The 26,054-nt window shown below is 40.0% G+C and overlaps 1 protein-coding gene across 1 annotated transcript; it reads left to right on the top strand.

Moving 5' to 3' along the window:
* The first annotated feature begins 208 nt into the window (after positions 1-208).
* Positions 209-18,689, top strand: ERP27 (endoplasmic reticulum protein 27). The gene is made up of 7 exons (XM_033118397.1): positions 209-320; positions 759-859; positions 2,597-2,734; positions 11,887-12,003; positions 15,701-15,826; positions 17,711-17,908; positions 18,299-18,689. The coding sequence occupies exons 1-7, from the start codon at positions 227-229 to the stop codon at positions 18,344-18,346; spliced, it is 822 nt and encodes a 273-aa protein (XP_032974288.1). The 5' UTR covers positions 209-226; the 3' UTR covers positions 18,347-18,689.
* Positions 18,690-26,054: the final 7,365 nt, after the last annotated feature.

Below are 26,054 nucleotides of genomic sequence, written 5' to 3'. Positions count from 1 at the left end.
TCGTATTTAAATGAACTGACCGGACTTTGTTCTGGTTGGTTTTGTTCTGAGGCCCCATCACCGAACTAGGTCTTTTATCTCAGAAGTTGAAGGTCCCCTTAAAGCCAGCTGCACAGTTCCCAGAGTACTAAGAATACCACAGCCAATGAACTGCAGAGTGGGCTGCCCTGCCTCGGGATCCCCAAACACAAAGGCCAGGGGTTGGAGCAGGAGCAAGAGCAGAACTATGGAAGCTGTGCCATCCAGGTGCCTGTTCCTATTATTTCTCGTCACGTGTGAGCTGTCCCCAGATATTACTGCAGAAATTCAGGAATCCTCAGGTAAAATAAAAAAGCCCTTGGGCGACCACCAGGTGAAAGTATTAAGAGAAGGGAAGGGAACCCGGTAATACTATGGGTAACTTTCCTCAAAATCTAGAAAAATTTCCAGGAAATACAGGCTAAAGACCTGTGTTGCCTAGTGGAGACGAGGGACGTCTGGCGTTGTCCTTCAGAGGGCGGCCATAAGCTGGGGTCACCCTCCATATGTTGGCAAAAAGGAAATCAATAAAGCTTTGGAATGATAATTGTACCCCTAGATCTCCTTAACCTTAGGGAAAAAAGCATAGATACCCTCATTATTTAAGAACTGTTTCTCCACTCAGTCCTTAACTCTCTCTCTCTCTCTCTCTCTCTCTCTCTCTCTCTCTCTCTCTCTCTCTCTCTCTCTCACTGTGTGTGTGTGTGTGTGTGTGTGTGTGTGTGTGTGTGTGTGTGTAGATGGTCCCCGTGCTTCCCAGGGACCTGTATGGCTCACAGATGTCCCATCTGCCATGGAATTCATTGCTGCTGCTGAAGTGGCTGTCATAGGCTTCTTCCAGGTTTGTCCAGATACCCCACTTGCTGCCTTCCCACAAAGAGCCAGAAATGTTCTATTTCAAAGGAGCCACGGCAGTCACCTGCTGGCCAGATGACACTACATCAGAAGCCAAGGGGCACAGAGTCTGCCTTCAGCTTGGTCATTCGAGATCTCTTAATTTCTAGACATTCCAAGTCTCTGAATTACGTCTTTCTCAAGATTGCTTCAAGAGTTCTGAGGTTGCTAGCTGGGTCTCCTCATCTATGGATGCTCTGAAGCTTAAGTCAGTATCTGATTGCTGAGGCGGGGGCCAGAGTAAAGCCAACTTCTGTCATTCAGGCAAAGCATTAGTCAATAGTTAGCTCTGTCTAAAGCCTTACCAAATAGGTCATCCCACATTCTTCTTTCTCTTTTTTTTTGCTCTGAAATGTTGAAGAGATGACATTTTGTATATTGAAGGTGTTAGCCTCCATCTTCCAGACTGGCTGCCTGACTAATGAAAGCAGCCGTAAATGAGAGGGCATCATTCCAGCATTTTTATCTTTCTCTGGAGGTAACATCTGGTGATTCTCAGAGCTGATCAAGCCTCTTCTCTCTCACTGCAGACCTTGTCTGTTTCCATTCAGTAATTCCAACTCACCATCACCCTGTCGATTCTGTGTACACAGCTGGAAATAGCTGCGATGAGATGCAAATGGGGGAGGAAAAGGAGGGAGCACATTTTTCAGTGATGAGAGATCTGAGCTGTAGACAAAAACAGCCACCCTCAGAAAGGCAGGGAGGGGCACGGAAGTAGAACTGGAGGAGTGTGCAGCAATAACTTAAGCAGCCACTAGATGCCGGCATTTGATCTATGAGCAGTTCCATTCTAAGGAGCAGAATAAAAGGGGGGAAGTCTAGGTTAGTAATTGTTCATGGCCTCAAATGAACTGCACACACCCTTTCAGATGAGCAAGGTACCAGCTCCCTCTGTATGACCCCAGATGCAAGGCTAGCCATCTTCTTTTCTCTTTGCACATCTCCTCTCTCAGCCCAGAGAGACGTCAGGGAAGAATATGTTCACTCCTGTTTATCACCTGGAAGTGTTGTGGGCAATGGTCCTGTGCCAGCAGGGAAAAGGATGCCAGCTTGCTATGGCAGGACTGGACTCATCACTCAGAAGTGGCTTCCTTGCTCCGTCCTACAGGCCTGGGTTCCCGGGCTGGAGCAACACAGGAATAGTCACTTCCACGGGTGATACCTCAAGCTTTATACACAGAAGGAGGAATGCTCTTCCACACCCTGCACAAACAAACTTTTGTTAACAAAACGTCTAAGCTTCCATTTTCATTTCTTTTTTGGCCCTTTTAATAACACCTATTTCTTATTTTTGCATTTCTCTTTGCCTCAACAAATTGGTCCTAACATTCTTGCCTCCTCGGGTATATCAAGGACAGTGCAGCCCAACTTTGAGGAGCCCTGCAATTTTGAGGCCCCTCTCAGCTAGTAATAAATTGCAAGTTCTATGGTAAGGCCAGGCAAGAGTCCCAGGCTTAGCCACAATTTTGTAGTTACCAATTAACCCACCCAGTCTGGAAAATTCAGCAATGCCACTGCAAATTTAGTCTGCATTCTTAGAAGCAAATGTTTCACTGGACACTAAATCAAGTCTGTCAATGATTTCTGATTTGAGTGAGCACATTTCTACTCTCTATTCTGTGTCTATGTCTCTCCCCTCCAAAATAACCTCTGTGGGGTTTCCTTTCCCCCTTGTTTTTAGGATTTAGAAATACCCGCAGTGTCCATATTCCATAGCATGGTGCAAAAATTCCAGGATGTGTCATTTGGAATGAGCAATGATTCCGAGGTTTGGGCCCACTACAACGTCACTGGGAACACCATTTCTCTCTTTCGTCTGGTAAGTTGGAGGAGCGGCTCAAGCCTCCTCCCAGTGTTTCCTTAGGTTGTGGACACACAAAGAGACTAGAAAGAAATCTATGCCTTTAACGCTAAGGTGGATGCCAAAGTCAGGGACAACCATAACAAGGATGATGGCTCGACTCAAGCTTCCCAACGAGATGCTGTGGTGAAATGGAAAGAGGTCTGGACTGAGAGTCGACTGACAAGATCTGTAGCACTGCTTGTCGCTGACCCGCCATGTGACCTGGGCAGGTGACTTAACGTTTCCTAGCTCCAATTCTTTCATCTATAACATAAAATAGTTTAACCATATCATCTCTAAGGTCATTCTGGCCTCTAAAATTTTATATTATTATATCTTTGGGAGGTCACTTACATTTGTCAAACATGTGTTAAATAACGACTGCATGCCATATGGAAGATATTAATAATAAAAATATGTTAAGTACATGATCTCATAGATCTTAAAAGACAGCAGAAATTGTAAACGTATCTATAATACAAAGAGCATCACTACGGATAAAGTATTACAAGTGTTCAGAGGATAAAAGTAGGAATTCTGACCAAAAAAAATTTATAAAGTAGACAACTGAACTGGGATTTAAAGGACAGATAAAATTTCAATGACGTGAACTAGAATTTATGGCCATGGTGGGATTAAAAATAAGAAACTTAGGAAACAGTGATCGGGCCAATTTGACTGGATCTCAGGGTACATGATTTGGGGAAATGAATATAAGACAGAGACGCTTGATTAGAACCATACTGTGTAGAAATTTGAATACCAGCTTGACAGGTTTTCACTTAATTTCGTTGGCACTGGAAAGCTCCTAAAGCCTGTAGCTCAGGGGAGTAACATGAACAGGAATGTGTTTTAGCAACATTATTTTGGCAGTGATGGGCAGAATGGATTTTTTGGCAAAAAGGTAAGAATGGAGAGAACTTTCATTAGGCTGGCAAAATAGACCACGTACTAAGGGTCAGTAGTAGAGAGGTAGCAATAGAAAGTGAAGAAAAAGCAGGTCTTGCAAGGATTAAATATCAAAATGATGGAAAAGAGGCAAAGCTTAAAGCTAGGGTTTATAAGAATAGTGAGGGTGTATACAGAAATAGGGATTTATTATGCTGTGGATGGTTGTTGAATTTGTATTATTGGTGGAATATCAAGATAAAGATGACCAGAGTCCACTGTAAATGAGAAATAGAGCAAAAGATAAAATTATAAGATTTCTGGACTGAATGTCCTTCCTCATCTAGCTTCCATCCTCTCTATCTCATCCAAATCTCTCTTACATGTATTTTATATTCAGTGTCTCCAACTTTCTTTAAGTTCTTAAATACACTGCTGTCCAGTTTATACACTGCACTCCATTAAAACCGCTTTCACACAGATCAGCATGTGTCCATGTTTCCAATCCAATGAACATTTTTTAGGTCTTATTTTACTGAATATCTCAGCCATATTTGACATGTTGACTACTCTTTTCTGTTTCATCTTCTCTCTTTCCTTGACTTCTAGGAGCCTACTTCTCCTGGGCCTCCTCTTCTTTTCTTAGTCTCCTTGAGACCTTCTCTTCCTCCATTGACACTACTGCCTGGCCCAATGCTGTTCCCAACCTAGGTTATAGAATCCAGGCTTCGTGGAGGCAGAGGCTCTTTGGTTCACTATTTCAACCACAAAGTCTAAAAAACGCGCCTGCCACGTAACAGGCACTCACCAAGTGTTCACTGAATAAATGAATATGTGAATGAGTCAGTTAATTAACGGATGTGTAATCCTTAGGGAATATAATTCTTTCTTGTGTTTGCTGAGAATTTGGTATGTTTTGTCTCTAGCCTAGACCTCTCTCGTGATTCAGATGCTTGGTGTACATAACTATCTGGATACCGTCACAAGCACTACAGTCTTAACATGAATTTATCATCTGCACCTGCAGAATTGTGTTCTTCCCTCTAAAACACTATTTTGTTGAACGGCTATGTTCTTTCAATCTCTAATTTTTGCCAATTGTATTGCCTACCTTATTGAACCTATATTCTCCTTCACTCTGCTTCATTCCTCTTTTAGATTCATAGCATCTTTGGCATAGACAATTTCCATAGCTTCTTAATTCATCTCTCTTTACTATTTCATACATAATTTCGAGATTGGTGCAATGAGGGATTTAAAATGGAAATCTGACTGTAGCACTCCCTTCTTAAATATTCCCCATTTCTTAAAACATCAAAATCAAGATATTTAAACATACAGTCTTTCATGACCTGGCCACTACCTGCTTCTCTGCTTCCTTTTCCAGCACATGCTCACCCTGGACTTCACCCTCTCAGTACTCAACTATACACAGTACGAGGATACAATTCCATTATTTCACGCAGGTTATTCCTCTGCCTGGAGTGCCACTGCCCTCTACGTGTCCCCTTTCACATAGCCTCCCCCAGCTAACTCCTCCTCACATTCCAGTGAATCCTTAGGCATCTTGTCCTTCAGAAAGCCTCCCTGGAATCTCCAAATTGGCCTAACTATTCCTCTAGACTTCCATATCTCTATTTTCATCTACATGTTATAGTGCAGGTCATGTACTTCTGTGTCTGTCTCACCTTTTGCCCCACTAGACCAAGAGCTATTCCTATGCAAGGGCACAAACCATGACTTATTCATCGTTGTTTCCCAAAAGTCTACAATATGTCTCTGGTACCCAGAAGACACTCAGAAAGGGTTTGAGGAACTGATTCACCTCCAAAAGTCAATCTGAAGGTGCATGAGTCCCTTCAGTAACCCTTTCCCCACCTGGACACCAGTTGTACGTTTGCATTCTCACCATTGTGAAATAGGATGAAATCAAGCTCTTCTGTGAAAAGCTTTGCTAAGAACGATATGGAAGGTTAGGTTAAGGCCTTTCGTCTTACTGCTGATCCATCGGTAGTAACCCTTCCGTACAAAAATCCTAACCAGCTACAGTGCCACAAGTACTTCTTCCCCAGTTTTTTGCTTATAGATCTTACGAAGACCTGCTTTGAAAGTCTTGGTTCCACCAAGATACACACCTGGAGCAGAAAAACAAGTGTTGCTGCTTCAGTGTCTCTACAGACTTTACAACCTCTAATGGGCACACTGGCTTTGCTTACAATGTATTCTTTATAAAGTCTGTTGATGACTTCCCAGAGCTGTCCTCTCTTCTTTAGCATCTGTTTTGTATTTACCACTAGACACAGTCCTGTTCTAAACGAACTCTTGGGACTTCTGTGGACAAGATTATTGATGTGCCATACCAAAAACAAACACACTGGTTCCTGCTCTACTCCATTTGCAGGTTTGGGAGAGATTCAAATTATGCCTTGACAACTTTTAGATAAACATTTTATCCTCAGCTTACACTTTCAACAGCTGAGTCCATGTTTTAGTAGAACTGTTATTCAGGAGGGAGTTCAGGATAACATTTTTTTTTTCTTTTTGAAAAGAGAACATCAACCAAAATTATTTTTCTTTATATTGGGGAACAGTGAACGTGTTGCAAAGTTTCAGGTACCTACTTTCATCTTAGATCGCTAGTTTGTTCTGCTGGTTTGTTTTAGTGCCTAATTTATGACAGACACTATGGACGGTGTTTTTCAATGTTCTAGCATTTAATCCTCACAAGAATCTGATGAAATAATTATGATCACTGCATAATCAACAAGGAAACTAAAGTTCCATGAAATCGATTCAGTTGTCCAAAGTCTCACAATTATGACACAACAGACATCTGGTTCTTATCCAGTGTTGCCGACTCCAAAGCATGTGTTCTCTATGATATCATAGTGACTTTCTAAGGCACTTATTCCTAACGAAAGTCTTTTTGTTTTGTTACTCCAAAATTCTATCTACTCTAATGCCCCTCATTCCAAAGCCTACTTTTTTTTTTTTTTAAACCACTGTCTCCTAAAACATTTGTCTATCCCCTTGGTACTATTTGTTGAACCCCAGGATTCTTTCGCAAGATGTAATGTAGCCATTACATATTTTGTCAAAGAAATTTCAGAATTGAAACATATAGACTATTCAACAATAAGAACATATTTAGAAAAAAATTGAAATGATGATAAGTGAAAAAAATAATAAGACTAATGAGATGACACTACAGGATGCTTGAAATACTGGAGCAGTAAGAAGCCAGCAAATGCTATATTCATGGAACACATCACTGTCCAAAAATAATACAGGCTGATTACATAAATATCATCAGGAAAAATGTAACAATAATTAGTTGTGTATGACAGCCTGTCTGTTTATCAGGTATGACACCGTGACTTTTGTAAGACCCTCCAGACTATCCATCAGGACTCCTACTTGCCCTAACAGAGGTAATCCTGGGTTAAATCAACCATGAGCCTGTCCTAAAATGCCATTTCAAATATTATTTGTATGTATAACCTGCTTTGGATGTTCTCAATCACTTCTATTTTAAGAAATATAATTAGCCTAATTTTAACCCAATGGGATAAGAATGGAAACACAGCGGAGGCATTCTTTCATTCCTTTTATAGGTATTTGTTGGATACCTATTATACGAAACACACCTTGACAAACTAAGAGAATCAGCAGGAACTAGTGCATAAAAATAAATTGATAGGAAATGCAAAAAGTAAGCTATGTCAAATTATTAAGTATTTTTTTAAAGTCTATATTTACCAAATATATGGTAAGTTAAGCAGCTTATAAAAACAAACCCAGGGACATGAGGGCACTTTTTTAACAAACGACTTCTCAGTGCAATCCAAAGTATTTAATATATAACTGCGGTGTCAACTAAGATGATTTTAATACATTTTGTGAAAAGCTGGGTTGTTGATTAGAGAACTACTTAGGAACTCAAAGGGATATTGCTGAAATATTAATTAACAGAGAAGGAGTGACTAAATCTATTGGTATGATAGAAGCAATGTCAAAACATAAACTAATCCACTTCAGATCCTCTTAGGATCCTCTTGAAAATTATATTGATAATTTTCCTCTTGAAAATTATATTGTAAGGTGGCAATCCTTCAGGTTTACTGTTTATGTTTTTCTTCTGGTGTCTAATTGGAGAGAAAAATGATATATCTCTAGTAACATTCTTTCCAAAAACTAGAAAAAATATATTAAAAAAATTTTTTCCCAACTCTTGGTTCTAGGGTCAGATTTTCTTTCCAGTGAATTATGCAAATAATTCCCTTTAAAGAAGGGAGATTTCCTGTTTGGATGTTGTTTCCAGGAACCCTACACATGAATGTTCCGGAGTTTATTAGTTTAAGAAACAGTGAAATAATCAGGCCTGTATCGTTAAAAGAAGCAGCACAGACTGGAGAGACTTCAGGAGGGTGGTTTTTATTAAAGCTCTTTGCTTCTTAGAGAATGTTATCACCACTTCACATCATCCACCTCCACTATGCTGCATTCCTCAAGTCCAGAAACACCTGAAGTAACTGGTGTTTCCTGTTCTCCCTGTTCTGGGAAATGTGAGGGATTGCCTGGAAAAGGCAGCCAGAGGGAGGGGGCTCCTGGCCCGGAGCATAGCTAAGTCAGCTGAGGCACAGGCACCAGGCTTGTGAGCTCCTAGAAAAATAATCGGGAAGTATTCAGACATATTAAATATTAAAAAGACCTTGATTGTGATTATAATAATGATGATTTTGATGGTTGCAATTAGCAAACCCTTAAGTGTGAATGAGACATACCAGCTGGCAAACCAAGCCTTAAGCAGCAGCAAAGTTCTGTGAGCTCATTTTATTTCTCTCCTCTCCTCACTCTTATTGACATGTTGGGGGCGGAGGATGGCTGGGTGAGCAAAGACTCGACCTAAGAAGACTTTTTCTGTTGCTTTTATATTTCTGCCCAAAGCTGTCTACTCAGAACTTTGTGAATTTTAAAACAATTATATATACAAAGGGAGTTCGCAGTTTAAAATATCCTGTGGTTTTGATGAATTGTTTTCAAAATTCTTTTTTTGAAATACAAACATTTTCTGTACCTCGGCATTTATTTATTTCATAAATTTGAGTTGCAAAAAACAGTCATAAAAAATAAAGTAATTAAATCGCTATCTGAGTGAATGTCAGCACCTCTGTGCCTCGGTGCGTATAGAAGGTGCATATAGAAGGCACTCAGTAAATAATTCATAAGCAAATGGATTATAAGAGAATGACTGGATATACAGAAAATTAATAAAATTAACCATAAAGAGTGCATTGAGCTTCTTGGAGGTTCATATGGCTTTTCGCTAACCCAGTGGGAGACCATGTTCAACAAAAGAAGTGAAAAACAGGCAATAGTAGTCATCATAGGGATGACAATAAAGGTCAATCTTGGACTTTTAACTGTTTAGTGACTTTAATTTACCTTTGCCTGAATTCTCTCATGCATAAACTAAAGTATACTTACCTCTGACTTTGCTGGCTAGGCGGAGAGAAAGTATCTTGGGGGTAAAAGAATGGTTCTGATCCATGGCAAGACCTGATTGGTAGGATCCATATAATACAGCAGATATAAGGGAAAGAAGTTAAAGAGATGGCCAAGAGATCTCAAAAGTGATAATCCAAACCATTTTAGGAAACAATTTTTCAGGACCTCTCCCTGATCGTTTTGTCTGTAGGCATAGTTGCTATGGGTGATGGGAGCATCACCCTTTGTCTTTATGGGCAAGAGTAGACTGGGGGAGAGGAATGGGAAACTCTGGAAGCAATGATTGGCCATATAAAGCCCAATACTTTAATATATCTGAGTATAGTGGAAACGTGGTTCTAAAATGTAGATCTGGGATAATAGACCTGGTAAATCGACAATCTCTTCCATCAAAGACAATTTCTTTAAAGCTGGCCCAAAAAACAGGAGATTCAAAGACCTAACATCAAAGAAGAATGTGTTTGGACTAAGGTCTAGAAGACAGAAACCCACAAGGTAAAGCCTGTATTGGGAGTGCTTTTCATCTAGGAGGCTTTTGTGAGTTCTAGAAGCAGAAGCCAAGAGGCTGAGAGGTTTATTAGTACTTCTGAGACCCTTCAAGAGCCAGAAAAGTAAATATTGAAGCCCAGGGCCCAGAAGAGGAATGTAGGAGTCAATTATAATAAAATACCTTTTGCTCCATTTTAGACCCTAAAGAGCAATACCCTAAAAACAAGAATGAACCATAAGTAGGTCAGCCCCCTTCTACCACGGGCCACAGCACAGATTCAAGTGATCTCAATTCCTGAAAATGGATTAGGATTATCATATATGAATATATAAATATATGCACACTTGCACACATATATAATTATATATATAAAATCATACATATAATCCACCCTAAGTCATACCATAGTATAATAGCTGAAACTCAAAGAAAACGAGAAAACTCTTAAATCAGAGAAAAAACATTACTCTCAAAGTAATCTCAAAAGAGTAATACTAAGGTTCACAGATGACTTCTCAATAGAAAGAGTGGAATGCAGAATATAAAGAATTATATCTTGCAAAAAACTGAAAGAGAATAACTGTCAACTGAAAATTCTACCCTCAGCAAAATAGCCTTCAAAAATTAAGGTGAAGTAAAGATATTTGAAACAACCAAACTGAGAGAATATGTCATCCAAGAGGACTAATTTATGCTAAAGGAAATACCTACAGGCAGAGGGGGAAAAAAAATCACAGATAGAAGCTCAAAACGCAGGAAGAAATGAAAAGAAACTAAAATATAATTATGGACATGAATGTAAATATATACTGACTATATGACAATGATAATAATGTCTTGTGAGATTTAGAATTAAAACACGTAATAATAATCTCCTGTAAATCTTGAGTGTGGGCCAGGGAATGGAGTTGGAAGGAGGTAAACCATTTTAGAATGTTCTAATGTCTATATTGTCCAAGAAGAGGATAAAACTGCCAATTAATATTAGATTCCGATAAGTAAAGATTCTGGTAAGTAAAGATTAATGCATGCCAGTAATCCCTAAGAGAATAACTAAAGCCTGTGTAACTTCTAAGTCCATAAAGGCAAAGAAGGAATAATACAAAGTACTCAATCAATTCAAAATAGGCCAGAAATGAAGGAAAGTGGAATTTGGAACAGGCAGACTGAATGAAAATGCATATTTTATTACAGATATTAGTAATTACATTACACAAAAATAATCCAATTAAAAGACACTATCAGACTGTATTTAAAAATATAACAATATGCTTTTTATAAGGGACACAAAATTTTAAAACATAATGACACAGGGACACAAGTAAATATAAAGATAAGATGACAGATATAGCATGCAAACACTTCTAAAAGAAAGCTGAATAAGTATATTAACATTACACAGAGTAGTCAGTCTTTGAGGCAACAAGCATCCTTAAAGATAAAGAATGATCCTTCATAATGATAAAGTTTCAATTTGCCCAGAAGATTTAACAATTCTAAATTTGCAATTATCTAATACATAGCCTAAAAATATATAAGCAGACAGGATAATTGGCAGAATTATAAGAAAAATGGTTAAATCCACAATCATAGTGGGAGATTTTAACATTGCTTTCTTGATAGAATAAGCGAGCTAAAAAAATCAATAATATAGAAAATTTGAACTATAAAATTAGCCATGTGATCTCATGTGCACATACAGAATATTGCATTCAAAAACCGTAGAATACACATAATTTTTAGGGCACATATAACATACATAGAAGCTGACGAAAGATATGAAATATAGAACTTAAGCTTGAAGTCAATAACCTGAAAATCTTACTTTAAAATTAAGAAATATCTCTAAATAACAATAGCTTAGAGGAGAAATAAGAATAGAAATTAAAAACATTTTGAACTGAATGATAAGAAGATCTACATATAAAATGTATACATACATTTTTAGGCTTCTACAGGAGCTATCTCTTCCTGAATGCTTTTCTGCTCTTCCTTAGATGACATATGGGCCTGTGATTTCCCTGGGATGGCACTTGCCACATTCTGTGGGACATTTCTCTTCACTTCTCTATATTCCACAGGACAGTGTGTTCCTCGAGGGAAGGGAGCATTACCTGCTATTTACCTGTCTGTTTTGGGAGCTTTAGTCAGTGCCTGACACATGGTAGATAGTCCAGAAACATTGATGAAGGAATGAATAAAGACAGAACAGTGACAATTTTATCCTTTTTGTGTTGCCCAGGTGGATAACAAACAACTGGATTTAGAGAGTGAAGACACCGAAAGCATTGATGCCACAAAATTAAGCCGTTTCATTGAGATCAACAGTCTCCACTTGGTGACAGAGTACAACCCTGTGGTAAACAACGGTCCTTGTCTCCAGCCCCAAATGTCCCTGGATCAGGGAGGGTACTTGCTTCATAGCAGAGATCTTTTCCTCCAGGAATTCTGATCCTTTGATCAATAATTACACATATATACACAATAATTACACATATAAAATAACACATATAAATAACATATATACACAATAATTACACATATATACACAATAATTACACATATAAAATAACTTCCATTAATTGAACACCTAGCTTTTTATGTTGCCATCCTTACTACAAGCTTTAAGATTGACAGACTTGGCCCTATTCAGCAAAGAAAGAAAGAGAATCAGAAAAGTTAAATGACCTATCATATGACTGATAAGAAAGAGAGCCATAATCAAAGTTAAGGCGACTGATTCAAAAACTTCCGAGTTTTGATGCCTGAGAGTGTTCAGCGAAGGCAACTCTATCTGACCTAGCAACATATAGACTACATTTCTCAAATGAGATTGCGATCTATGCTGTAGGTCCATTTCTTCCCCCTAAAGTATCAGGAACTAATACTTTTGTGAAATGCAGTAAAATAAATCAATAGAGAAAATAATCTTTAAAAATAAAGATCTGATCACATATTTGGATGTCACAACTACGTAAAATTTCTATAAAAGTGTTTATACACTGTTTCCCATTTTCTGTGCCTACATCCTTGTGGACCAGTAACTAAAAAGCCCAGGTCTGACACCACCTGCAGGCCCCCAGACATTCACGATGCTTCAGCTTTCTTTCTCGGTTTGTCTTCTTTTGGTGTTACACGTTGTATGCAGCCTGGGTGAAGGTGGAGGTCCACCTGTCCTCATAATGTTCAGGCCTTCTGACACTCTGTAGCTTATAGAATTATCTTATATGGCCTGCCTTTTATTTTCCCTGACAGAGATCATAGAGTAATGGAGTATTAATTTCCAGTGATCTACATCAGCTCAAAATTGCTGTGCATTCTCTATTTTACACGCAGGTGATGATTTTCAGGAATTATAGTGCGCTTTCCCACCATATCCTCATTTAATCCTCGCATTGATTTTTTGAGGTAGAAGAGAGGAAATTAGGATGTCCATTTTATATAGTAGAACATTCAAGATCCAAGTGATTTATTCAAGATCACACAGTGAGTAAGTAGAAAAAGCATGAGGGAAGGCAGAAATTTTAACTCAGGATACACTCGTTCATATTGTGAATTTCCATTTTATGGGAGAGGAAATGGGAATTCAGAAAAGTGAAATAACTTCCTCAAGGCCATAGGACTAGTAATTTGAGCTTCAGAGACAGCCCTCTGCATTGGTCCCTGCTTTTCTCATGACTGGTCTGTCTGACTGAATCCTGTCATTTTTCCATTGCCCTACACAGCCTTCAATAGAAAACACCCCTTTTCCTGTTGACTAAATTCCTCTCCACTTCTCACACCATGTTTGTCTCTGTAGAGTGGTGACTCCATTTCCACTTTTGCTAAGATGCCAAACACACCCTGGGGGTGTTGGCAGCAAAGATCAAAAAGGCATTTTTCTCCTAGACCGTCATCAATCTGGTCATTCTGCCTATAGAGCTGCCAGGGATGCATGTTGGACCAGAAAAAATGATTATGGTCCCTAGGTTTGTGGGTCCTGGAGTTCTGCAGGCTAACTAAGACAGGGGCAAGGATTGGCTTTCCTGAGTTCTTACATCTGGGCCATCTCTTACCTTGGAGAACAATGACATAATTTTTTAAGTTCCACGTTAGTAGTGAAGGCAAACCACATCAAGAAGAAATTAGGTAAAAATTTCTTTACAGAAGCAAGTTCAAGTTTTATTATGACTTTTTCATTTCCCAAAAGTAGTACTTTTCTCATTTGGAGACCTGCCCCCACTACTATAGCTATTGCTCATCGGCTTCTGGTTCAAAAATTTGCACCAGTAGCAACTGGGCAGAAACTCACAGACACGTTATTTGGCCTAATGCACACACTCAATACTTGGCTTCAAGGTGAAAAACCAGGCTGTCTATTAGAATTAAGCTAATCACTTTTGCTCTGCCCAATCCCTTCTGCTAAGACAACTGCACCTTCTGACTCTCTAGCTTTCATTTCTTGACCCTTCCCAGGAATTATCTTCCATGCCTATTCTAGGAGGGCAGATACATGCTCTCAATTTAAGTAGCAGAATCCAGTCAAACAAGAGACAGTCATTTAACATCCAATCTCTCAAATTTAAAACCTAAAAACTGGTTTTCAACTCTAGGGAGAAACTTTTGGGAAAGAACCCACTGAGCAATCCTTGACTACATGTTGCCCAATAAACCTACAGTCTCTACAGAGCAGTGTGTAGCTCCCCTTCCCACCATCCTGGGATTCTGCCCAGTGGTTCGTTAACCCACCATACTCTGTCTTCCTCTGCACATGCTAGTTTTACAGCAACGGTTTTTGTATTTAGAACGGAGAGGTGGAAAGGAATGGGATTTGTTTAAAACAGCAGCATTTGCAGCACTGTTTCAGGAAAGTGTAATGAAGGGAGCCAGTGCCACAGTTTCACTCTCTTTCTCCTCTCCTCACTCTGGCTTGGGGCTGTCCCATTCCCCTCCATCACAGACAACTTCATGGTGCATGGGGAATCATGGAATCACCATCTGTAATCAGGAAAAAAAAAAAATGTTTCTGGTCTCCTGAAGACATTATCTTATTGCTGACCCAAGACAGACTGATTCAACCACGTTTAGGTTTGAACGGTTTAGACAGGGTTTTGTAATCAGCAGTATATGAGGCAATATATCCTGATGGTTAGGAGCATAGACTCTGGAGCCCGACAGCCTGGTGTGAATTCCATGTGACTCTGGGAGAGTTTGTGCCTCAATTTTCTCATTTATAAAACTGGAACTTTGAGGATTAAATTAATTACTGTACGTGGAGACCTGAAAACAGTGCCCGGCAGACAGTGAGCACTCAAAAGCATGCACTACTAATATGCAGTCAAAAGCCACATTTTAAATGTATCTGACTGCTCTTGCAACCTAAGAGGAATTGAGAAAAGTGACTAATATATTACATAGTATATTTGCTGTCTATTGATAGATATCAGATTACCCCAAAACTTAGCAGCTTAAAACAGCAAAAATTGATTATCTCATACAGTTTCTGTGAGTCAACAATTTGGGAGTGGCAAGGCTAGGTGCTTCTAATCTGGGGCAGCTTGTGAGTCTGCAGTCATTGATCAGGGAGGCCATGTCATCTGAAGGTGTGACTGGGGATGGAGGATCTGCTTCCAAGATGGCTCAGTCACATGACTGGCAAGTCAGTGCTGGCTCTTAGTAGGCGGCCTTAGTTCCATTCCACCTGAATCTCTCCATAGAGCTGCTTGAGTACCTAACATTGGGACGGCTTTCCCCAGAGTGAGTATATAAAAGCAAGGCAGAAACCACTGTCTTTTATGACTTAATCCTTGCAAGTCACACTCCATCATTTCTGCAACATCCCACTGGTTACTCAGGTCAGCCTTATTCAGTGTGGGGAAAAGTGCATGACAACGAGAGGGTGAGACTTACTGAGAGTCATCCTGGAGGCTAGTTACCATTTGTGTTATTGATGGACAGTTCTCATTTATGTTTCAGTCTACCTATTCGCTGGGTTGCCACTGATGCGTGTTTCATTGTTGTTGTTTTTTTTTCTCCCTCTCTCTTTCATTCTACTATAACACATTTCAATTTGCCAGACTGTGATTGGCTTATTTAACAGCATGATTCAGATTCATCTTCTTCTGATAATGAACAAGGCTTCCCCCGAGTATGAAGAAAGCATACTCAGGTACCAGAAGGCAGCTAAGCTCTTCCAGGGGAAGGTAAGTCTGGCATGGGAGACACCCTTATGAAAACTCAGCACAAGGACACTATAAAAAGCAATATGGGGTCAGCGAATTGAGGTAAAGAAGGAAAACAAGTATGCTTAAAAGATAAAATACGAACTGGCACATAATAAATCACATTACTCTGATTTAAAATGAAAGGCAAGATATTTTGTACCATTAAAGATCTGTACAATCATATATTCCATTAGTGGTAAGTCTACTTCGTTTTCTGCATTGAGAAGTGGAGCAAAAATAGAGACTACAAGATACTGAAAACAAAAATCACCTGTTAGCCACAATTTGTTTTCTCCTTGCCGTAATCTCTTACAGTTTTAGACCTCAGAGTTTATTTCTCGTGTCAAACACCTATCACGTACCTGATGCCCACTGGATATCCAATAAAAATTTCTTTCCCTTCCCTACTTCATGCAGTTCTGCTTGATAGCACTGAACTTGTTCAACTTCCAGCACTTCCAGGTTACTGCTCTGAACTAAGACCCCCGTTCAATGACAAGAACAAGCTGGTGACAAAATAAGCTGACTTTCTGGTAGTTGCTTCCTTAACACTGGAAGTTTTCTGTATTCGTGAATGGAGTTGATCCTCTAAGCAGAATATCAAAAAAGATTTCTACTTTGGGTAGAGGTTTGATTTAATCATATATAATAGTTAACATTTTTCAAGCACTTACTATATGCCAAAAACTGTACTAGCAATACTAAATGCATCCTCTCATGGAATCTCCCCCAACCAAAGCCCATTTCGCTCATGAGAACACTGAGCCTCAGAGAGGCTGAGTAATGTGCTCTGAGTCACATGGCTAGAAAGTACCCGAGGCAAAATTCAAAACTCATTCTTCCCTTTTCATCATTAGGCTCTACTTTCTCCCTTAGTTAGTCACTAAAATCTCTTCTAATTCTATGCTCTTTAAAGTAAATCAACCTCATATTCCATTGTGTATATGTACCACAATTTCTTTATCCAATCGTTTATTGATGGGCATTTCAGTTATTTCCATATCTTGCCTTTGGAAATAGCACTGCAGTGAATATAGGGGTGCATATATCTTACTCTGCCATAAAAAAGAATGAAATCTTTCCATTTGTGACAATATGGATTGATCCAGAGGGTATTATGCTAAGTGAAATAAGTCAAACTGAGAAAGACAAATACCATATGATCTCACGTATATGTGGAATCTAAAGAACAAAACAAATGAACTAACAAAACAGAAACAGAGAACAACCTGATGGTTATTAGGTGGTGGGGGGTAGTTGGGGGCTGGGTGAGAAAGGTGAAGGGATTAGGAAGCACAGATTGGTAGTTACAAAAGAGTCATGAAGAAGTAAAGTACAGTCTGGGGAAGATAGTCAATAATGTTGTAAAAACTAGGTATGGTGTCAGATGGGTACTAGACTTATCAGGGGAATCACTTCATAAATTATATAAATGTCTAACCACTATGCTGTACACCGGAAACTAATATAAAATAACACTGAAGGTCAACTGTAATTTCAAAAAATAGTCACTGGGATATATACTACAGCATAAGAAATATAGTCAATAATATTCTAATAACTATGAACAGTGTTAGGTGGGTAATAGACTTACTGGGGTTATCACTTTGTGAGGCATATACATGTCTAATCACTATATTGTTTTGTACATCTGAAACTAATAAAAAAATTAAATCAACCTGATCAAAGGGATAAAATTCTTAAGCAATGCAAAGTGAGGACAAATTCATTCTAATTCAATTGAGATTTAAATTGTGTGGCAGAAACCACAAATTAAGTCAATACCATCTGACACAATTACAAGGTGTCCTTCTCCTTGGGACCTCAGATAGATCTTTCTCTTTCAAACTTCCCCAACTGCAGATTCTCTTTATTCTGGTGGACAGTGGAGTGAAGGAAAATGGCAAGGTGATATCATTTTTCAAATTAAAGGCGTCTCAACTGCCTGCTCTAGCAATTTACCAGACTCTAGATGACGAGTGGGATACACTGACCATGGCAGAAGTTTCAGTAGAGCACGTGAAAAACTTTTGTGATGGATTCCTAGAAGGAAAACGGCCGGTAAGTGTGAGACTACAGGGAAAACAGGCCGAGCGAGCTTTCTTCCTCTCTACATGTCTTTTCTGTTGAATAAAAATTCTTTGGGCTCCACTGAATTTGATTAAGAGAAAAGGTATATGATGTTTGTTAGGATAAGTCGTGGGAATAGACCTACAGAAGCATTTTTGGAAAGGTCTTGCCTATTCAAAGGAACTGAGTTTTGGATTTCACCATGCTGTGTACAATATCAATGAGAAAAGAATCAAATTCCATGTAAAGAGTTCATGAGAGAAAAACTGCCGGTAGGTTTAGGACTTACAGGAGTAACTAAATAGCTCAGTTTGCTAATCTCAGAACTCAAAAAAAAGAGTGGACTCCAAATCTAAATATAAGCGTCATGATGTTTTCCAGAGAGAAAATCATGAATCAGAAGACAAGACTCCAAAAGTGGAACTCTGATGTCTCCCTGATACTGCTGTATACCACCAAGTATCTACTTTATGCTGAATAAAGAAGGGCAACTCAAAACTCAAGAGACACTAAACAACAGCAGCATCAGGCCCTACACGCACACACAGAGCTCCATTTTGTTCCTTAAAATTTAATTGACTCTCTTTGTCCTTTCTTTTACTTTTCCCATACTCTCTCACTAGTCATCCAGTTTTCTCTTTTGCATTCATACCATGCAGGCCCATACACTACAGAACCATTGTAAGACCACTGGGTGGAGGCTTTAAGAGAAATATTGTAAGACCACTATGAAGGAGAGACGTACCTTGAGGGAGATTGTTTTGATTTGTCATTTAATATTGAATTTGGACTCTGCACATGACTTACAACACAATGTAGTTTCTTCTCTATTAGGGTTACCTAAGGGTCGAAACTCTCCTTTCCTCAGTAGCACATGTCCCCATCTCTGACTCAGGGCCAAGAACAAAAGGATGGTTTTAAACACCTTTCTGGATTTGTCTTTTTGCCAGAAGTCAAATGATGTTCCCAAGTTTGCGAACTCAGCAGAAACAGACCATGTAAAAATTCTATGCTTGTTTAGCGTTCCTAATTCCCCATGTAAATCCACAACCGCATAATAAATAAAAGGCAATAATGTTATAGGAAAAGACTGGCATCTCTTTGCAGGCCAAACCTTTTGTAAATACCCAGTTGCCCAACTAAGCAATATGTACCTCACCCTTCAGTGCCCACTGTTTAGTGTCAGGCCAATGAACCACTAATGTGTTCACTCTGTGGGTGGGATGGAGGTGGGCAGAGACCATCGTGCATGAGGATGAGGATAAATGTGGCCAAAGAGCTCATAACCAAATCAGGTAACAGGTTGGGGAAGGGGCAGCAGGAGGGGGTCACCTGGCCCTGGGGCCCACTAGTGCTGACTAAGCGTGTAGATTATTGCAGGTGAGGTGTGCAACCCAGCCCACGTGGGAGGGAGAGTTTGACTGAGTGTCTCTGACTCACAGGCTGTTACTATCAACACACAGATGCCACATTGTTCCCAGAAGGCCCTTGGCTCAGATGGAAAGTATCTAAGTGCTGAAGAGCTAAAAAAAACCTCACAGTGTACACCTAAGGACTGATCAGAGAGTGAAAGACTTAGTTGTTCCTTTCTGTGGGGAAAACTCCACAGCGTCTGAGCTGGGAGTCGGCAGCTGGCAAGGACACTGTGAAAGCAGCAGTGTATGACACGCCTCTCAGCAACATGAGACTGGTGGATTCTAAACTAAGGAAGCCATCCAGTCCATCCACAGGGCTGCAGAAAACCACCCAAACAGTCTCTTGCTTGAGACTGAAAAATACTCCAAGGATAGGCATATCCCAGAAGCCTCCCTTTGATCCTGTAAACCAGAGCTCTTGACATTTTACAGTCAGGAAATTCTTCCCGATATCCAGCTGAGGTCCCCCAGCCATACAAGCTTATTTCTTCTTACCCACAGTCCATGTAAATTCTTAACAGCTGCCAATCACCATCTCCAAATAGCAACTTCAACCCCAGGCTGCTTGCTCTTAAGCCCCCTTACCCAGTATTTTCTCCTCACTCACAATCCATCTCACCAATTTATTTTTTTTTATTTCCAAGTCATTTGATTCACTTTGTTATTTCTCTCTCTCAACTTTTCCTCTTTGTAGTTTAAAATAGTGCAATTCCAAACTATGTATTGTAGAAATTTGATAAGTACTAATAAATAAATTTCCATGAGTTATATTTTGTTCAATATTGGGTTAATTTTTCAAATATTTTATTTGGAGTGTTCCCTCCAATAACGATGGTCAACTCTGCCCACGTAGTTCTCAACATCTTTACAGCATATTTTGCTGCTTGATGCCATTCAATAATAATTTTACCTTATATTGTCTTTTGTATGCTTATTTTTATCTTTACAGTATTGAATTTAAGTATTCCTTCTCAGTGTGTTTTTTCAAAGCTGCAAGATATTCTTTTCCTGTTTTCTTCATAGCCGATCCTGCTCTTTGTAGCTCCGGGGAATCATGACTAAAAAATGAAATTCCTTTAAAAAAAAAAAAAGCATTTTCTAAATGTTTTAATTCCTACATTAAATATCAGACTTAATATGATCCATTTCTGTAATTTCTAGATCTTCTGTCTTTCAGTTGTGTTCTTAAAACTCCATATTCATTTCCCCAAGGCTGTATTATTGTTGAAATAGCTACTTATATCTATCTCTCGATCTATATCTCAGTTATTTTTTATTGTGGAATTATTTATTGGCCCTAGTTGTAAAGACTGCCATATTTTTTCTTTAAAGTATGAAGGAATTGATGATGTTATACAAGAGAACTTTGTAGAAGACATTGGACGATTTGGAAGACTAGGACAGATGGAAGGAGTGGGAGCAGGGCATGAGTCAGAGGAATGCCAGGAAAGTTTGTGTTTGAGTCTCACCTCTTCTGTGAGACTCTGTGTGGCTTTGTGACCTTGAGAAAACTACTCTCTATCTTTGAACTTCAGTGTTTTGAGGATAAAACAATAATTCATAGGATTTTTTGAGACCCTAGGGTGATAATACATATTAAGTAAATCTGTCATTACTTTTCTTTATTTAATACTAGACTGCCTCTCTGAGTAAAAGTCATTTCTCCAATTGTCAGAACTTATGGAGAGGAAGGAGCTTCCTTCCGGATCTTAAAAGAATTAGGATGGGAAACCTCATACTTGAGGTTAGAGTAGTATTTGAGATAACTTTTAAAATAAAGGTTTTTATTATTCTTCAGGTGTGGTAAAGCCAACAAATCAGGAGGCTATTGCCATTGAAAAGACAATAGGAGGGAACAGCTATGCCACACAGGGTCACATAGGGAAGTACCATGGTTGGTCAGGAGACAGAAGGAGCAAGAGGAACTTAGGGGCAAGAGGCTTTGTTGTGGTTTCTGCAGGAAGGAACAGGCAAGGCAAGGTAGGCAAGGTTGGCTAGTTTGAATAATTTCAGCAGGCTCTAAGGCATAAGAGCTGTCCTGAGTTGTCTGGAACCTGGTTCTGGGGTGAGTAGGGCAGGTGGATGTTGGCCCCAAGTGTGAGAGCTCAGTAAAGGAGGTGGTTGGCATAGGCTCTGGATTGCTTGGGTTTTCATAAGAAAAACACTCTAGCAGGTGAGTTGTTTAGCCCTGGGAGGAACAATCTCTCCAGGGTCAGCAAGGTCCCAGATGTCAAAACATCAGAAGCTTGTTGTTAATAGAATACTTTAAAAACCACCTGTCCTGGGATTCCTCTCCCACCTCACCTAGTTTGGTCATGCTGTAAAGGAAGGCATGCTGTCTTTATCAGGCCCCTATTAATACACCTGTGCCTTGGGAGGGTGAGGGTAGGATGGGTGCTAAGTGGTGTATTAAGAGAGAGCAGTTTATTTATTCATATACTCATTCATTCATTTAAATACTTACAAAGCAACTAAAATGGTGCTAGGCAAAATTGCCTCCCGAGAGCGCAAAGTTGGCCTTGGGTGATGAGCTATGGAACGGGGACATTTCAGTCGTCATGACAGCAGGCAGCACGGAAGCCATCAGACTGATTCTGGGTCATGAACAGAGAACCGTACAACAGGGAAGCGGGATAAAGAAGAGGGATGCTATGGAGAGGAAGAACAGGGGGCTGGCAAGGGGCTGAGGAGTCCAGGGAAGAGCAGCTGCGAGAGGAAAGAGTCTGCCACCAAAGGGAAGAGGTTCATCGTGAACAAACTTTATTTCACAACTGAGTTTGGAGCCAGTCCTGTTTATTTCACCTTTCTGAAAGTATCTGGTTTTCTAAGCAGAGAAAAACATAACAGGAAGTGGGGTGTATCTGACTCATACTCCTAACTGCAGTACTTTTACATGGATAAGACTAGAGAAGAGAAAAGGGAAAAGTTAAAAACTTCTTTTGGGTTTCGGTACTCTAGAAATCAAAGCAACAAATGAATTTTAAAATTATACCTTTGTAAATTTGAAGGAGGCTCATCGTCCTTCAAATTCTTTCGAATATAGGTCAGTGTGTCATTCTTTTCTTTCCATTCTGCAAGCACAGGTCATTGTTTCTGTGTCCACTAGGAGAGGAAGGTAAGGGAGCATGAGGGGTGAAGGGGTTAACCTACTTCTATAGGTTATGAAAAGTTGTGTGGTATCCAGACTTTAATGTTCTATTGTCCACACAATCGTACTAAGTCTTAATAGGAGGATTCAATTTCTACCTGACTTCCGCTGGTCTTAATATGGTAATGTGGTATTAGCCTAAGCTTGAGGAAGAAAAAATAGATGAGACTTGACATCATTCTAGCTGTGGTGAAGTAAGAGTTTTAAAATTAACAAACATGTTGTGTTAGAGGTCAAGTTTCCCAGAAAGAAGACTCTGAGACCAAATTTCTTCACAGGAAGTTTATTAGGGAGTGCTCTTGGGACTTGAGGGGAAATAAAGACAGTAGGATCGGGCAGAAGGAGAAGTGGTGCTGCGATGTAATCACAACCAAGGCTCAGGTCACCCCATGGTATGTCTTTGCAGAGAGAATGGGAGCCAGGCCTTCACACCCTCACACTGATTGTTTGATGCAGGCTGCACACAGGAAAGGTGTGTGATCCCGGGCAAGAGGGCTCTCACCTCGGCAGAGGTCGATCTCTGGGCTGGAGGTTATCAGTGGGACTCAGTTATGTGCGATCAGCTGTCAACACACCCAGCAGCAGGGTGACGTGGTCTCAATGTGTTTGTGTGTCCCCCAAATTCACATATTAAATCCTGATGCCCGATATGATGGATTAGGAAGTGGGAGCTTTGGGAAGAAGTGATTAGGTCACGAAAGCAGAGTCCTCAGGAATAGAACGAGTGCCTTTATAAAAGAGGCCCCAGAGAGTCTTTCCTCTTCTCCAGGTGAAAATACAATTCGAAGTTTGCAGCCCAGACGAGGCTGCCCACCTGACTACACTGGCACCCTGATCTCAAACTTCCAGCCTCCGGAACTGGGAGAGAGAACTTCCTGTTGCTCGTAAGCCACTCAGTCCGTGATATGTAGTCATAGCAGCCTGAACAGGCTAAGACGGGGGGGGAGAGCGCTTCTGATCTGAAGAAGAGGGGGGTGATCACTGAAGTTCACCCCGGCACCTACTACACATGCACTAGAAAAGTATCTTCTTTCAGGCTACTGTAGTCACTGCTCTAATGCTGGGCAAAAGAAAGAGGAAAGAATACGTTTATCGAATAAAATATGTAGTACCTTCATTGAATTGGTGTTGGGAGAGAATATGTGCCTGTATTATTTCCGGGAACAGTATTTTGTCATTCGTTCATGAAGCCCTTCATCAAGACTTTCTTGAGTCTCTCTACGGTGAGATGAAGATGTGTCAGGGAATAGAGGAGACCGCACGAAGCACAATTTTGACTTGAAACCTCCCAGCCTCAGGAATCTGGTTCCCCGTGTAGGACAAATACGAAATGCACTGGGAATGGTGTGCAAACTTGGGAGTTCCCCAGGTGAAATCTGAAACTGGGCCCCGTGCACAGAGAGCAAGGAGAGACTGAAGGAAAAGGCAGACCACTCCAGATTGGTAGGTGGCAGTTTTAATAAACAAGGGCACTTCTGAGGCCAGTCTTGGGTGGCCACAAAACGAGTAGATCTCTGCACCCACACACCAGAATCTTACATGTTGATGTAGAGGCCTTAACAAGGTTCAGTCATGCATTCATTCCAGATGCTTCTAACAACACCTTACTGTCTCAGGGTTATGTCCTTGAAACAGCTCTGGCTACGGGTACGATGGGCAGTATGTACATCCCAAGGACAGGGGAAGGAGGAAGGAGGCCCAGGTCCAGCTCGCAGGTCATGTCCTCTCGATGACCTCTTCTGACATGTTCTGAATTTCTAATACACTTAGTAGATATTCAAACATGTTAATGATGGTGATGATAATGACGTATACGCAATACAGAGGAAGCAAAGATTTGAATAGTAATTTAGAAGTGGGCAAAAACTGGGTAGATTTAACTCTAAATTCTGACCATAATGCTTATTTATAACAGCTAAATTCCATGGATCCTGTCGTCTTTCTTGCTAAATATTATTTCCTTTTATGTCCACAGGCAACAGTACCTTCCCTTCTTGTCTCCACTTCCTGCTCCTCATTCTTTCTGGCACACCCACCTTCTTGCTAATAATTACCCACCCTGTGGTCCATTCATTATCACTTTCCTACCAACTCATGACCTCTGCTCTACTTCTTCCTCCGTCTTCATCTCTTCCTAGGATGTTGTTCCAGGTCACTACGTGAGGCAGAGGTTGAGGCAGACTGAATTATCGTATGAGCACTGAGCACAAAGAGGCATGATCAGGAAAAGAAGTATCTGGAAGGAAGGGAATACATATTGGACAGTATATTGAAAGTTCTGGCATTGTCCTGCAAATCTCTACCCTTCGTACCATGACCATGAGAATCTTACTAGTTCCAAAGGGCACTCCACCACATTCTGGCAAACATGCCATAGAATAAAAATGGGAAATACTTGTGATTTAACTCCTTAGACCTGCAGCCTCTCTTGGATTGATTCATGCTGTGCACTCCAAGCGCTTTTTTCCCTTTCCCACCACTAATGATATGCCCGGGCTGGAGAAGAGAAGGGGCTAGGTCAGTCAACAAGTGGAAATGTTAGGTGTTCATGCACAGGCATGTGGTTTGTGGTAAGGTCTTTACATGATTGTGAAATGCAAGAATGGTAGTGGCCAATAATGTGACGTTGGCTTGGAAGGTGAGGGCTAAAGGGCAATCATTGCTCTGCTGGAGCAGCGACTATTTGGAAAAGAACAGCAGCCAGTGAGTTTCAGGCTGGATGTAATTACAGAAGCCAGAGCAAGTGTTAAAATGGCAATTTACCGAGGGCTACAGTTTTAGAACTGTCATCAGCTTATGACCCTCTAGTTCTCCTTCCCCACTCTCATTTTCCAATTTGTTAAATTATAGACTATCCAAGTTCATCAGAGTTTCCTCAAGGAGAAAGTCACAATGTCCCAATCTGTGTGATTCCAATGACATCTTAGTATCTTAGCATAGACATTTCCAAAAAGCTCAAGTCACAAAACACAATTTCCACATACTCCTCAAAACGTCTAGTTTTAAGCACAATGTTTTCAAGTTCCAAGAAGAAATATAAATTTTCAGAATAAACTTAAAAGGACTTTGTTGCTAGATAACGAATGAATGAATGAGGAAAGCTGTGATATCCATCAAGCAGGACCTTAAAAGAGATGTATTTGGAAAAGGCCATATATTACAGTTCTTAGTCACCAAAAACAGATTAGAACCCAAACCACAGCAAAGGCTATTTTGTTTTTGGAACTAATATTAATTTCTCATGCACCGCAACAAATTCTTGACTATGTTTCTGTAGGAGACAAACCCCTTAAATAAACAAATACTCAAAAATCCATCAAGATAAAAGTTTTTTTGTTTTTCGTTTTTTCTAAAAAAGAGGTCAAGCCTCTAAGATCTGAGCAAAATGCTCACAGTTGTATGAAAGGGAAGAAACTTCAAGGGACTAGCAAATCTCCTAAGGAAAAAGCCACGTCTCCAAGAAGCTACCCTTTCCATTAGAGTTATTTCTCTGCTCGGCACATAAAAGACTATCATTAAGTATCACTTATTTAAGATGTCTTGTCAAAATAAAATGATTGTTCATTAGAATAAT

This window comes from Rhinolophus ferrumequinum, chromosome 10 (assembly GCF_004115265.2).
Source record: "Rhinolophus ferrumequinum isolate MPI-CBG mRhiFer1 chromosome 10, mRhiFer1_v1.p, whole genome shotgun sequence".
Lineage (NCBI taxonomy): Eukaryota > Metazoa > Chordata > Mammalia > Chiroptera > Rhinolophidae > Rhinolophus > Rhinolophus ferrumequinum.
This window is presented reverse-complemented; position numbering and strand designations above follow the sequence as displayed.

Coding starts and splice junctions, on each gene's coding strand:
- ERP27 (XM_033118397.1), top strand. CDS start 227: ATGGAAGCTGTGCCATCCAGGTGCCTGTTCCTATTATTTCTCGTCACG. Junction 2,735..11,886: donor CCATTTCTCTCTTTCGTCTG/GTAAGTTGGAGG, acceptor TGTGTTGCCCAG/GTGGATAACAAACAACTGGA. Junction 15,827..17,710: donor CTAAGCTCTTCCAGGGGAAG/GTAAGTCTGGCA, acceptor CCCCAACTGCAG/ATTCTCTTTATTCTGGTGGA.